The sequence below is a fragment of the Tamandua tetradactyla genome, chromosome 22 (assembly GCF_023851605.1).
Source record: "Tamandua tetradactyla isolate mTamTet1 chromosome 22, mTamTet1.pri, whole genome shotgun sequence".
In the NCBI taxonomy this organism is placed as follows: Eukaryota; Metazoa; Chordata; class Mammalia; order Pilosa; family Myrmecophagidae; genus Tamandua; species Tamandua tetradactyla.
In genome coordinates, this window is record NC_135348.1 from 27,481,351 (window position 1) to 27,495,705 (window position 14,355).

The window sequence follows — 14,355 nt, forward strand, 5'->3', positions numbered from 1 at the left end:
AGATGAAGGACAGAAACAATAAGAGACAAAAACTACACCCTCGATTGAACTGATTTTTATGTCATGGAAATTCTTCAGCTCCGAAAAGGAGGCGGCGATGGGGGAGAGAGAGGATGGGGCTACAAACAAAACCACTCATCTCATTCCTGCCTTAAATTTTTCCACACACACCATCTCTGGGCTAGAGCCTAAGGCACTGTCAAATTCAAAATCCAAGGTCTGTCCAGAAACAGTGCACACCAGAGATGGGCTGAACTCTCTCTTTAAAACGAATCCATCTCATCCGTGGTCATAATGACGAGACAAGCAGAACTGCCAAGCAGAGGAAACGCAAACCTCGCGGCGCCTGAGCTCCCCAGACCTCGGGGATTGGCTGCGCCCCCATTCCGGCGCCAGGCCGAGCCCAGCTTGGCAGCAGCTCGCGAGGAGAACCGGGCGGCTCGCACAAAGCCGCGCCGGCCCCGACACCCGCGGACCTTCCGCAGGGCATCGCGGAGCTCGCACAGCCCGCACCGAAACAGCGCAGGGTGAGGGGAGAAGAAACAGCAGCCACCTCACAGCAGCGGAAGAACTAAGGGTAGCGGGCGCTGCCTCGGTTTCCCGAACTGCAAACCTTGCCCTTAACAGCCGGCAACGGAAGCGACGCTACACGCAGAGCGCCTCCCGCGAACACCGTGACCCGGAAGTCCGGGGGCGTCGCCGGGGCCCGCCTTCCCGGGTTTTGCCCGCCCCCTCGCCACTCCCGCCTCCTCCGATTGGCCCGCGCTCCACCTTTTACCGACGCCGGGGAAGGCGCAACCGAATTGCCAAAGCGTGCGTGCTCGGGTTTTAGCGACGCCCTGGCGGTTACCCTGACAACAGCATCCTGGAGGCGACGGGTCTTAACCTGGGCTGCTCTTGAAACTTTTCTAGCCTTGAAATGAACCTCAGGGCTTTTGCACAAGTTGAGAATCAGTATTGCTCCAAACGCGAGAGAGGCAGTATGCTTTTGCCAAGTTTTATAGCGCCAAGATTACAAAAGCGCTTTCACCAACGTTTAGTTTCACACTTCTATGAAGTAATTATTCTAATTAGCCCCACTTTTTTGGATGAGGAAATTGAACTTCAATTGTATGACTTGCCCATGTCCACTACGTGGGAGATAACGTGAACTGTATATGTTGAGTGTGGACTTTATCTCATAACAATAAACACCTAACAGTTCATTCGTGAAACATTTATGCCCTAACAATTTGTTTTTCTGAAAAAGTAATTTAGTACCTGATAAACAAAACAAACCAAAAGCAACCAAACCTCAAACTATACATTCATTAATTCAAGAAGTATTTGTTGATGGTCTTTTATGCACCAAGCAGTGTTCCGCAAGGAAGCCATACCCTAAAAAATAAGGAAATGGTATGTCAGCCTGTGCTGGCAAGTTGTTGCATGCAGAGTAGTTGGGGGAGCCTCGGTGATAAGGGAGCATTTGAGCAGTGTCCTGAACGAAATAAGGGCGTGATCCACGAGGCTATCTGCAGGAAGATTGTTCCAAGCGGTAGGAAAGGCAAGGGCAAAAGCCATGAAATAGGAGCATACTTGATAGGTTGGAGAAACAGCAAAAAGACCAGTGTGGCTGGAGGAAAAGGAGTAAAGGGAAGAATAGAAGATGAGTACAAAAGACAATTTACATTGAAAAATACGTTCACCCCCCTCACCCAAGACTCCAGGCCTCCTCGGTCTCCTTATTCAGAAGCAATCGGTATTACTGAAATATCTTATGGGTGTGTGTGTGTGCATTTCCTCCACTTCCTTGGTAACACAAATTGAAGCAAGCTATTTTTCACACTTCAGCCAATATTTTTTAGGAGAATACTAACACTAGGCATGTGAAGGTTTATAAGTTATCATTAACCCCAAAGAAGCAACCAACGATCAACTTGGTAATGAAGTCCAGATATATACAATAATAATAATATCATAGTATCTTAGATCTTGAAGAGACCTTAGACATGATCTAATCGAATATTTTCTCTTGTAGACAAAAAGATCCAGAAAGGCAAAGTGATTTGCATAGCCAATTTGGCAAATGAAGAAACAGAAACTAACTTCTGTTTTAGGTGTCCCTCTGTCATTACATGAGACTTTCATGTAATATAAAATGAGATAATCTTATAATTATATATAATCCTTTTACCTTTTCAAAGTGTTATATTGGAAGTTGTTAGGAAATGCAAAGAGACACTTTCCTCTCTTATGTCCATGCTCTCTCTCTTGGCCTATTTCTATCCATTTGTTTCCCCAAGACAGGATAATGCAAATCTGTTTGGTCAGAACCCAACTGAGTTGGTTTGAAGCTGTTATGCAACCCAGAAAAGCCATGTTCTTCCTCTTTTTTGTGCATGGGCCAGAAAGCGAGCCATGTTCTTTTAATCCAATCTTATGGGTGCAGACTTATTATGGGAGGGAACTGTAATTAGTTTATTTCCATGGAGATGTGACCCCACTCATTAGACCCCTGATGAGAAATACAAGATCGTCTGGTATAGTTAATATTGAGTGGCAGAGAGTAGTGAGAAACTTTTTTGGGATTATTGAATGATGGTGCAAAATGTATCATAGCATCAGCAAGGGAATGGAAAGGAAATACTAAGGTATGAAAGCTGACACTTGGGACACGTGGAAATGCTATGATAGCACCAGAATCACTATGAAGCTGCAGATGGAGAAATGAGAGAAACATGTCCAATTATGAAGTTTCTTGTCATTACAATCTTAAAGCTAAATGTCATAAAATTCTGCCCTTCGTGTAAATTTTAACTACACTTGCAAAATAGAAGCCCAGAGACATCTCAAAATCTCCTTAGTAGTAAACATCAAGCAGTTTCAGATTCTAGAAGGACATAGGAAAACTCATCTTTCATTAAGAAATAATAGGAGCAGAGGGCTAATCTCCGCTAATGCTTTTTATTAATCCAATCTGGCCCATGAGAAAAATAGAGGCTCTTGGTGATTAATTAACTATTATGATTTAAACAGGATAGTTTCCTTGATCATACCTATTTTGCTGGGCATTGGAAAAGCTGTATGAGAGGTCTGACAAGCTAAATGTGGCTGTTATTTTGTGATAGATTAGGCTAATGCCATCTTTTTTTTTTCTTTTTTTAAAAAATATGGAACGCTTCACGAATTTGTGTATCATCCTTGCTCAGGGGCCATGCTAATCTTCTCTGTATCGTTCCAATTTTAGTATATGTGCTGCAGAAGCGAGCACTAATGCCATCTTCTTGATCTTAATATCAGAGAGAAGTCAAGTGCAGTTTTCTTTTATGTGAAAAAGAATGTAATATGTGTTTATGGTCGGTCCCCAGAGATTTCTGAAACTCCAGTTCACTGCCACAATTTGGTGAAATTGGATTTAGACATGATCACTATCAAATAAAGTTAATTTGTAATGTTTATGACATTATGAATCATTTCCTCCTTGGGGAAAAAGAAAAAAATTGAGAGCTGTAGAAACAGTTATGATGAATTGATAATGGCTAATCAATCCAGTTAAGCTTCAGAGCCTTGCCCAAATTGTTAATTACTTAATAGATACTTGAACTGGGCTACCAGAAGTATTCTACAAATGATAAAGAATAAATTCTCTCCCTACAGGATTCTCACAATAAAAAGGAGGCACAACATCTTGTGTAGCTATTTGGATAAAACATATAAACCGCATTTTGGGACCTTGTTAATCCAAATACACAAAGTAACTGGGAAGAACTTAATTTGAATAGAATCTGGAGCAGTGATAACCTCTACATTGAGCCACTGCATGCTATGAAAAAACTTCAATGGGCAATGGCCCAAGTATGTTACTGGGATCTTATGATTCCAACACATACGCACATGGTGTTAGAAGTTTCTGACACTAAAGTACTTGAAAAGCTGAGGCTTTGACTGAAAAAAAATAATAATACTGCCACCTAGTGGTAACTGCTGAGATTTGGGGACTCAAAAGCTTCCTCATCATGGGTCTAGAGAGCTGATTTGTTGACATGCTATTGGGCTCTACTGAAAACAGTCCCCATAACTAAAGAACATCAAATTATATTAAAATCGGAATGTCTATTATGAGTGACATCAGGAAAAGCTTATAATAAAGAGGAAACTGCACAATAAAAGTTCTCAAATAAAACAGATTTATGTCACCAGACATATAACTCTGGGGAGTTATAACACATATATAAGCAGGTAGCATCTTTGCTTTGGACTAATTTTAGAGCTCTCAGGGCACAGTCCACTTCTGTTGCTGAATAATCTGAAACTCATGACTCGCTTTCCTCCAACATCAAACAAGGTTCTTGGTTTACCCATGAGAATTCCTGTATGGTGGATTGAAACCCAATATAAAAGTCTGCTGCAATTTGTCCTGTGTGACTAAGTAAAAGCTTTATCAAATAGTGCAAAGGTTTAAGTGTTCCAATATAAAAGTCTGCTGCAATTTGCCCTGTGTGACTAAGTAAAAGCTTTACAAAATAGTGCAAAGGTTTAAGTGTTCCAACCCAGTTTTTGAAGGACTTGGCTTGGCGCAGCCCTAAGACCAAAGAATACATCTAGCACAGACTTAGACATGAATTTTATTAGGACGTATGAGCAGGAGAAGATCTTTCCCACTGGTGACCATCTGGAAAATGGAAGTCAGTGCCCCGCAAGGGGCAGTTAATGCATGGGACAGCTTATAAGGGTTTAGAACAAGGACATTCTGTGGGGTTTGAGAACAGAGTTTCAGCAGGGTCTCATGACACAAGGGTTTAGAGATTATTATCAACTCAGGGAAGAGTAGTTTCAGTACTTTACAAGATTAGTGGTATATGATACCATCCGTATATGCTTTCCTCCTTGAAGAGGTCTGTTGTCCTTTAACTTCTGTCCAAGTCATGTGGGCAGCTACGTGCAACAACTTATTCTCATCATGGAGGGGGAGCCTGGACCCTAGATCTCCACAATAAGTTCATGCAATGGGCCAAGTTGAAAACAGTATGCATGGCACTGGAAAAAAAACTTAGCTCTTTCCCTCCGAGCAATGACAGGGTATTTATAGAGTCACAGATAGTAACCAATGGCTTAAGTGTATGTTCGGAAAAATATGAACCTCAATGAATGAACTTTGAGAATACTCTGTCGTGGGAGATGCTATTTTAGAAGGCCCTATGGGACATCCAAAGGAAGATTATAGTGGGCCAAAGAGTTGTATTAAGGCCAGGCAACTGTGGTTGGGATAGCAATATATTTCACTTGTCTCCTACCTAAGCCACTGATGTGGTAACAGATTGGGTTGAATGATAACTAAAAAAAGTAACCATTTAGAGATGGCATTAAGAAAAATCTCCTGGGAACAGGGCCAGAGCATATGGGCCAGTGCACATAGTATCTATATGTAAATCTATAGATTTACTATTTATAGCCCCCCAAGGATTCAAATGAGTTTGGATACTTACTCCATCTTGCACTTGACATATCCTGTAACTGCAGTTAAAGCCACAAATACTATCAAAGTCTTGAAACAATGAATTATAAAATAATTTGATTCCCCATCATATATCTCAGAGAACCAAAGGATGCAGGACCAATGTGCATAAATTGGCCAAAAGAAAGCCCTAACATGATATGCATGTATCATATTCCTTACCACCTATGGAGTAGATGTTAAATTGATAGATTAGAACAGGTAACTGAAACGTTTATTATTGAATAATATTTTGTAAGGATATGAAGGGTTATCTAAACATATTAGGTTTATATTTACTTTGCCCAAATATGAAGGGTTTAAACAGGGAATACTTTTAAATGGATTTTGGGGTGCTCAAAGTAGGAATGAAGAGGTGGAGTATGGTGCAAACTCTCTCTCTCTTTCTCACTGTACAAACTTATTTTATCGCGTCCTTTTCTTAAGAAGCCAAGACTGCATTTGGTAACTAGAAAGGAAATTGCCCAAGACACAATTTCCTGGTAAGAAAACTTGAGAAAGCTGATCTATATTCTGACAGGTAATAAATAGGAAAGAGTTGAAATAGTAAAAGAAGGGAAATAGGAGAACAAATGAATGATGACACTTGGAGAGATACTGCCATTCTTATGTTAGAAGAGTGTCTTATAGTAAGAGAAGACTTATAGCTATTTCTTTCAGACTTAAAAGTCACCTCAAGGTTGGTGATAGAAAAAAACCATTGGAACTGTTCTTTCCCAAATAGGATTGAAGCTGAGTTACATGTTTGGCCTGAAATTTCTGCCTGGGAAACCTGTAGAAAAACCAGGAGCCAGGACTCCCTGAATATGTGCCTGAATTGTGGCAGGTTGGGCATGTCGTTTGGGCTGCAATTTATGGCCTTTGCTTATTTTTCTGTTTTTTTTTTTTTCTTGGCACTCTGAGGGCAATATTACTTTTGGACCATACTGAATTCACCTTATCCAGCAATCAAAGATTGTGCTTTGTCTTGCTGTGAACCAAAATGACCCTTTGCTAAGGCAATTGCTTGGGAATGAGGGGAAAGCGGGTACCCACACTTTTCCAGGACATTAGAGCCGGCTCTGCTGTTTTATACCAGATGTGAATATGGGTGGAAAACTTTAAAGGAAAGTGGAACATAACCTCAAAGAGGGTGGGCTTTGGAGAGATACAGTGGATATTATCACTCTCTTTTGATATGTAGATATCATCAATCACTTTTGTTTTGGGAAACCTAAATGGCATTATCAGACTAACCTGCATTTAAGAACAGAATGTGCCCAAGGGAAATTAGCGGGGACACATAATGCTTTAGGTTGCAGGCCACATACCTGAACAATACACATTCCCATTAGCATGCAATGGCACAAATATATGTGGCGGCACTTGGTTGGCACTGCGCCCACTGATCAAACAAAATTCTGGATGCCCCAGAATTGAATTTCATGTTCTCAGCTGAGTAGGGATTGCATTCTTGAAAATAGGCCACCGCATTGAAAAGGACATATGATCCTGTCCAGGATATACAAACCTGAGAATTATTGTCTCCCTAAATCTTGCACACTAGGCACCTAAGTTGCCTTACCCTTATCAGGTTCTGGCAACCAGTTGAAAGACCAAGGTATGAAATAACCAGCGTGAAGAGAACATTAATAGTTACTGTTTTAGTTCTCAATTAGGGAGAGGAAATAAACGTGTAATGGTTCCAACATATACCTCTCCCTTGTCCTTCCCTTACCCTTTTGATAACTAGCACTGAATGAATAAAGAGCTTTCATGCAAAAATGCACGAAGATAAAAGCCAGCTGTATGACAGAAGACAGAAGACATAATTAGTAGTAATGAAAATTAAGCCTTATTTGAGCTATGTTATCGCACAACTCCAGGACCATTCATGCTATAGACTGAGCAAATGGTGCCCTCTGGAATAGGACAGTGGATCAAGTACATAGCCATATGCAGCAGCTCCAGTCTTGCCTCATGCTGCTTCCTAACCCTTAACCCTCTCCTCTCTTCACATGCTTCATTATCTATTGCTGCATAAAAAATCATTTGAAAATTCAGTGGCTTACAACAACAGCAAATCATTTGGCTCTTAAATTTGTGAGTCAGGACAATCAGTAGGTATGGTTCTTCTCTGCTCCTTTTCTGTCAAAAACCTTTGTTTGGTAAACTACATGACTTCCTAGTTTTCAGTAAGACCAGGACGATATATCCTCCTTGTCCCATGGCTCCCAAGCACAGGTGAGGCAACAGCTAGCCTACATGATGCCTTTGTGTGAATCAATAAAAGATGCACTGTTACTCTGAACAGACACAGCTCTGCACCATGTGTACTTCAGTCAAGTGCAGGATTTCAGCCCTAACCTTAGCCCTTATCGGGGCATCCTTGGTAGTATCCGTTCCACATACTCATACTCAGCAGTCTTGGAGCCTGGAGTCTTATTCCAGAAGACCAAGATTTTGTTTTGTTTTGTTTTTCTGGTATTGGCTGCATCTTGGACTTCCAAGTTGTCTCTTTTTTCTAGATTCCCTATTGCTGTCTTCTATTCATCTGCCCATGTCCTTGAATTAGTCAAAGTACTAACTCTTTGTTCAAGTACAAGTGATAGAAACTCAGCTCAGACTGAATTAACAAAATAAATGAGCCTATAGGCTCATGTAACTAAAAAGACCAAATATTAATAAAGATTTAGGCCTGTCTAGGTTAGGTGATCAAACAGGATCTTCTCAGCTCTGTTTTCATTTGAACTGGCTTTATTCTCCGCCAAGCTCTCTGCAACTAGTGGCAAGATAGCTCTAGATGCTCCAGGTCTAGATTTAGAAGTTTCCTAATTAAGTCTTATTTGACCAACTTGAGCCATGTGTAATTTCTGTTCCAACTTCTGGGTCCAGATTCCTAGAGGATGTTGATTTGCCAGGGTTGGATCATGTGTAAACCAATACCACATAGACTGAGAGAGGGAATTGGCCCCCCTAACAGTTATCTCACTGCAAAATAAGCCATTCCACATTCTGTGGCTTAAAACAACAACAATTTGTTATTTCTCATGCTTCTTTGGGTTGGTTGGGACTCAACTGTGTAGTTCTGCTGATTGCACCTGGGGTCGCTCACATGGTTTCTGGGAACTTTGCTCAGACTGGAATGTCCAAAATGCCCTCTCACTTTAGTGCCTCTCTCTACAGAGTCTCTAATAAGTAGTCTGGCCTGGACTTACTTCCAACACAGTGACTGGGCTCCAAGAAGGATTAGGCAAAAGCGGCCAGTCCTCATAAAGCATGGGCCAGGAATCCCAAAACATCCTTCTACCACATTCTGTTGATCAAAATAAGTTTTAAGACCAGCTCAGAAACTCGACTTCTTGCAGAAGGTGCGTATGGAAATGAGAATTGTTGGCTAACGACCATCTTTCCTCTAAGGAAAATTTAAGTGCTGTTACCATTGGAAAGACAATCAAAACCAACGAACCAATAAAAACATGATCACTCAATTCTTTTGCCGTGTGTTGAGCCTTCTGATATCTGCTACTTTTCTGTGTCATGTTCCTGTTTCTGTTCACCTAGTTGTTGGAAGACAAGTTCTGCTTGCTGGAAGGGACTTGATGCATGGAAGTCATTCCATGGAATTCTCATGAATTGTGCTGAACAGATGGCGCTCATCCCCAGGAACAAATGACTTATTTCTAAGTAACTTGAAGCAGAAAATAGGACCAGGACAACTGGTGTTTTATCATTTTCTTTCAGACTTTTATCACCTTCATAATCCTACATATATATGAAATTGGAAAAATCTGTGTTTAGTAAATTAACTCTTCCATGGTAAAACAGTCTTGAGACCACCACTTAGACTGAGGTTAACTGAAGAAGGCTTGATGGCTGTTTGCACATTGGTGATAGCCTCCAGAGGATACTCTCTCTACTCCTTAGTTTAGAAAATATTTATCTTTAGCTTGACAGTTCTCTACTTAAATGTGACACTGATGTAAAAATAAATTACAAAATGGAAGTTTGAGGGTCTTTGAACATGCCACTGCATTCCACATCTACTAGATTTCCAAGAGTGATGTTTATCCTTGACTTAAGTGATAGTAGGTACTGATTGCTGGTGTGCAAATTGTGAATATAGCTCAATTGTACCACAGGCTTGTGTTTCAATCAACACATTTTACATGTAAAACACCATGAAATGCACACAGGGTAATATTAAAATGTATAAGACATTATATTGCTCTTCTAGGGTGATAAAATTGTAGAGAAGGCCCTGGAGACCTCTCGGAGCCCCAAATAATAATAATAATAATAATAATAACATAACAATAATAATAATACAATAATATATCCACGCCTAACTTCCTCTTTGAAATTCCCTCTTAAGTCTCTTCTTTATCTTTTGAAATTTAACATCCCCACCAAGGCGGCTTACCCAGACAGCCAAGTAAGCCCCTAGTTCATTATGTTTGACCCAATACAAAATAAAGCCCACCTGCCCTAAATCCACCCCTATAGGACAGACAAACCTTGGTCTAATCAATGAGTCAAGCTAGTTTCCTTTTTAGGAGTATGAAAATAATTTGCCATCCCTACAATCCCAAAGCTACTTTCATTCTTGCAAGTGATCTGGTTTCCTTTTCTGCAGCAAAACTTTGATGTTCTGAATAAAAATGCTATAGCCTGCAAAGTCCACTGCAATTTGTCTTTCCACAAGTTTTGAGACCCCAGCAATGTGAAGTAGGTGCCCTCTAGAGCCGTGGGCTCCAGTGACTGGCCAGGAGAGGTGCCCACGACAGACCTCTCTGTGTCTACTGTCCAATCGTTCAGAATCCACATCCCCCAGACAACCCCTCCCTATGTCTGAACTTCTCAATTTGTGTTGAGTTCAATGTCATTTTGTTCAGGACTTCGGTTTAGTTACCTTTGGTTTGGGTTTAATTTTGGTTCTAGCGTCAGATGTTCCATTTGGTTTCATTTGATTTCTCCCTCCAGTTCTCTAATTTTCTGTCTCTCCCAGAGAAATAGGGTTTAGGAATCTATGCGGCTCACTAAGCTGTCTTCCAACTGGGGCCATATAGCAAGCAATTTGCGAGTCCTTTCACGGCTGTGTCATGAGCCTCCTTTTCTACCCATTACACTACTTGTGTTTAGTTCCAGACACCTAGGAATTCCCACTTCCTGGGGAATTCCACTACGGTCAGTGTGAGTGGTATCTGAAGAGTTGAGTGGAAATGCCAGGGCCTGAGTGACATTTCATGTGACCACAGCATAATGGTTCCTCCTGCTAAAACTCCTGCTTCTTATATCTATTTGTTCTATGGACCTGTGACTTTCTGTTCTTGGATGGATCTAATGGATGATGAGTCTTTGTAGTGAACACTTTAAGAAACTTCATAAGAATAAAATTGCCTCTTGAAAGTTGCCCTAAAAGAAAAAGGGGTTGAGGGTCGCATGGAAAAATAGTACTCAAAGGCTGCTAGAAGACAGTGGCTTCACTTAAAGGTTCATTAAAAAAATAAAAGGCCAAAGACAGAACACAGGGGAAAGAACTCCAAACCAAGCCTATTGCTCTCCCACTTTCCTGTATCCAGCCCTTCCCCTATAGCTGCTCTAATATGTTCCTCTTGACCCCCTAGAGAAAGATGATCTAGTCCAGACTGCTTTAAAAATTAAGCTTCCTATGGAAACTGGCTGCCTGCTAGAGCAGAATTTAATCCTTGGTCCTGAACTGAATTAAAAGCTATAATTAAAGATTTCCCCAAATAAAACCAGCAAACATTCATAGAAGAATTTAGAATGCTTTTGGGTGCCTGTGATGCAGGGTTACCAGACCAATATCAACAGACACGTTGGTCAAAACCTCAGATGTTATATCTAGAATAGCAAAAGGTGGTTGGACTGACCTGAAAAGGGACCTCTAAGATTCCTCTTTGAACAATAAATCTCAGTGTCAAATAGGCCTGAGAAGTAGGGTAAAGTTTCTGTAAATTACATGTCAGGGCAAAAAAAAAAAAAAATCATAAAAGCCTCCTGTACAAATTACAATGGGAAAGCTTCAGCCCTAATATTAAATAAATAACCTCAGTGTGTCTCATCTGCCAAGACAAAATTTCGGATAAAAATATGAGCGGAGGAAAAATATATATAAATATGAGTGGAGGAAGGAGAGAAATCCAGATCTTTTGTATAAACTAGTATGTTTTATAATTCTGACTCGCCTTTTGACAAGTTGCTCATAGCATGGTAGAGGAAATAAAATATGTGTATAACAATTAAATACGGGGCATATCATGTGTCCTTAGAAAAGACTGGAGTGATATAGGAGTTAAAAGAGGATAAGTGATTACTTTAAACATAGGTGACTGATGAAGGCTTCATGGAGGAAGTAGAGTTTGGGCTGAGTCTTGAATACTTTTGACGGCAACAAGAGAAAGAGAAAGAGAATGTGTGTGTGTGTTTGTGCAGAGGCCAGGTACAGTCTTCATTCCATGCATGAGGATGAAAAAGAAGCTGAGGCCAATAGCTAGCAGGTAACCATCTGTTTGCTCAGGTCCTAGTTCAGTGAGGTGTATGGGCAGGTGCTCAGTAGCTATTATTGTGTCCTCACTCAAAGATGAACCATTAACAGGGTAAGAGCTTTTCCTGTAAAAAAATGAAAGGAGAAATACTATGTTAAATGTACATTACGATTCGAAGACACACTCTGATTTCAAAGATATTGGAGCCAATGCAAACTAGGGCCTGTCGAAACAGTAACGTTGTAATATACTCCAATTAAATTCAACAAAGGTCCTATTCTGAAGCTAAAAGTTAATAAAAGGAGAACATAAAGGAGGGGTATGGGATTCTTGGCGTTGCTTATTATTGTTTCTCCTTATTTATTTACTTATTCATTTTTAATTCTTCATTTTTTTCATCATCTTCTTTATGGAAGAAATGGAAATGTCCTCATATAGAATTATATGATTATATGATTATACTGGGAGCCATTGTTTGCTTACTTAGAATGGATCGTATGGGGTGTGAATAAAACAGTTTAAAAAAGAAGCAGAAATAGAAAGAAATAAAAAAATGGGAACTCCTCAAAATTAAACACTTTTGTGCATCAAAGATCTTCATCAAGAAAGTAAAAAGAGGGCAGGCCACGGTGGCTCAGCAGGTAAGAGTGCTTGCCTGCCATGCCTGAGGACCCGGGTTCGATTCCCGGTGCCTGCCCATGTTAAAAAAAAAAAAAAGTGAAAAGACAGCCTACACAATGGGAGACAATATTTGGAAATGACACATCAGATAAAGGTCTAGTATCCACAATTTATAAAGAGATTGTCCAACTCAACAACAAAAAGACAGCCAATCCAATTACAAAATGGGAAAAAGACTTGAACAGACACTTCTCAGAAGAGGAAATACAAATGGCCAAAAGGCATATGAAGAGATGCTCAACGTCCCTGGCCATTAGAGAAATGCAAATCAAAACCACAATGAGATATCATCTCACACCCACCAGAATGGCCATTATCAACAAAACAGAAAATGACAAGTGCTGGAGAGGATGTGGAGAAAGAGGCACACTTATTCACTGTTGAAAAATACAATGTTGTTAGGGAAATAGAATGGTGCAGCCCTTCTGGAGAGCAGTGTAATGGTTCCACAGGAGTTAATATAAGGTTTCCATATGATTCTGCAACCCCATCATTAGGTATGTACTGGGAAGAACTGAAAGCTAGGGCACAAATGAACTTTGCACACTAACATTTATGGCAGCAGTATTCATGACTTACAATGGATGAAAGTAGCCTAAGCATACATTAACTGATGAATGGAAGGGCAAACTGTGGTGTATACATACAATTGAATATTAAGTGGTTGCAAGAAGGCATGAAATTGTGGGGCATGCAACTAAATAAATGGACCTTGAGGACAGTACGTGAGTGTAATAAACCAGAAACAAAAAGACAAATATCATAACACCTCAGTAATGCAGATTAACTATGGTATACAAATTCTGAAAATTGATTTTGATAACATAGTTTATCAGGGGAAATCTTATATTAAAGGTTCCTAGATTATAAGTACTTACAGCAGTCACATCTATTCCTGAGTTGTAACTGTTATTTCTAAATTATGAGATGCTGAGCTCTTTGTGTATAACTTGATAGTTCCCTGGAACTTGGGGTATCTATGTGACATCTGAGATCAGGGTTAGAGTTCTGCTGCTCTAAAAGTCAGCATTAGTCCATATAGCAACAATTAAAGAAGCTGAAAAGGAGATCAGACTTCAATTAGAGATATGAATGAAGCTGATCTGGTTGGGACTAGAATAAATCAGAATACAGGGTAAAGGATGATATTGTCTATATTTCAGAACTTCAACTTCTATGTGAGACCAAAAGAAGAGATGTTTATTTTGTCCAAAATTTGAATTTTCTATAGCACACTATCCAACTTAACCTGTCTGGTCAGTTTATTTAAACAACCTAATTGCATGGAACTTAGAATAAGGAATGAAATCTTATTATTCTGTATGGGGCAGAAAATTAAAAAATATTTGCAAAGTCCCTTGAGGGACTATTAAACTTACTCACCTAGGAAATTCCTGATTTTTTCTCAAGCATTAAGGACTGCCAATTTAATAGGCTAAGTTCCCAGTCTTGGGGCTTGCCCTTATGAAACTTATTCTTACAAAGGAAAAGCTAAGCCTACTTATAATTATGCCAAAGTGTCACCCCAGAGAACCTCTTTTGTTGCTCGGATGTGGTCTAAGCCAACTTTGCAGGTAAATTCACTTTCCTCCCCCATGTGGGACATCACTGCCAGGGTTGTAAGTCTCCCTGGCGATGTGCGACATGAATCCTAGGGATGAATCTGGCCCTGGTATTGTGAGATGGAGAAAG

At 40.1% G+C, this 14,355-nt stretch overlaps 1 protein-coding gene and 1 non-coding gene across 4 annotated transcripts in view; both read right to left on the reverse strand.

The window, feature by feature from the left end:
• The window catches only part of ELMOD2 (ELMO domain containing 2), a 74,358-nt gene extending 73,668 nt beyond the window's left edge, over nucleotides 1–690 (reverse strand). For 2 of the 3 annotated variants that reach the window (XM_077139972.1, XM_077139974.1), the window contains exon 1: nucleotides 172–690. In XM_077139972.1, coding sequence (XP_076996087.1) covers nucleotides 172–174 — 3 coding nt within the window. In that variant the 5' untranslated portion in view covers nucleotides 175–690. The remainder of the gene's footprint in view (nucleotides 1–171) is intronic. The other variant, XM_077139973.1, reaches the window with a different exon arrangement.
• Nucleotides 691–3,143: 2,453 nt separating this feature from the next.
• On the reverse strand, nucleotides 3,144–3,250 carry LOC143666398 (U6 spliceosomal RNA). Its single transcript, XR_013167599.1, has one exon. It is a non-coding gene; the product is annotated as a U6 spliceosomal RNA (small nuclear RNA).
• Nucleotides 3,251–14,355: the final 11,105 nt, after the last annotated feature.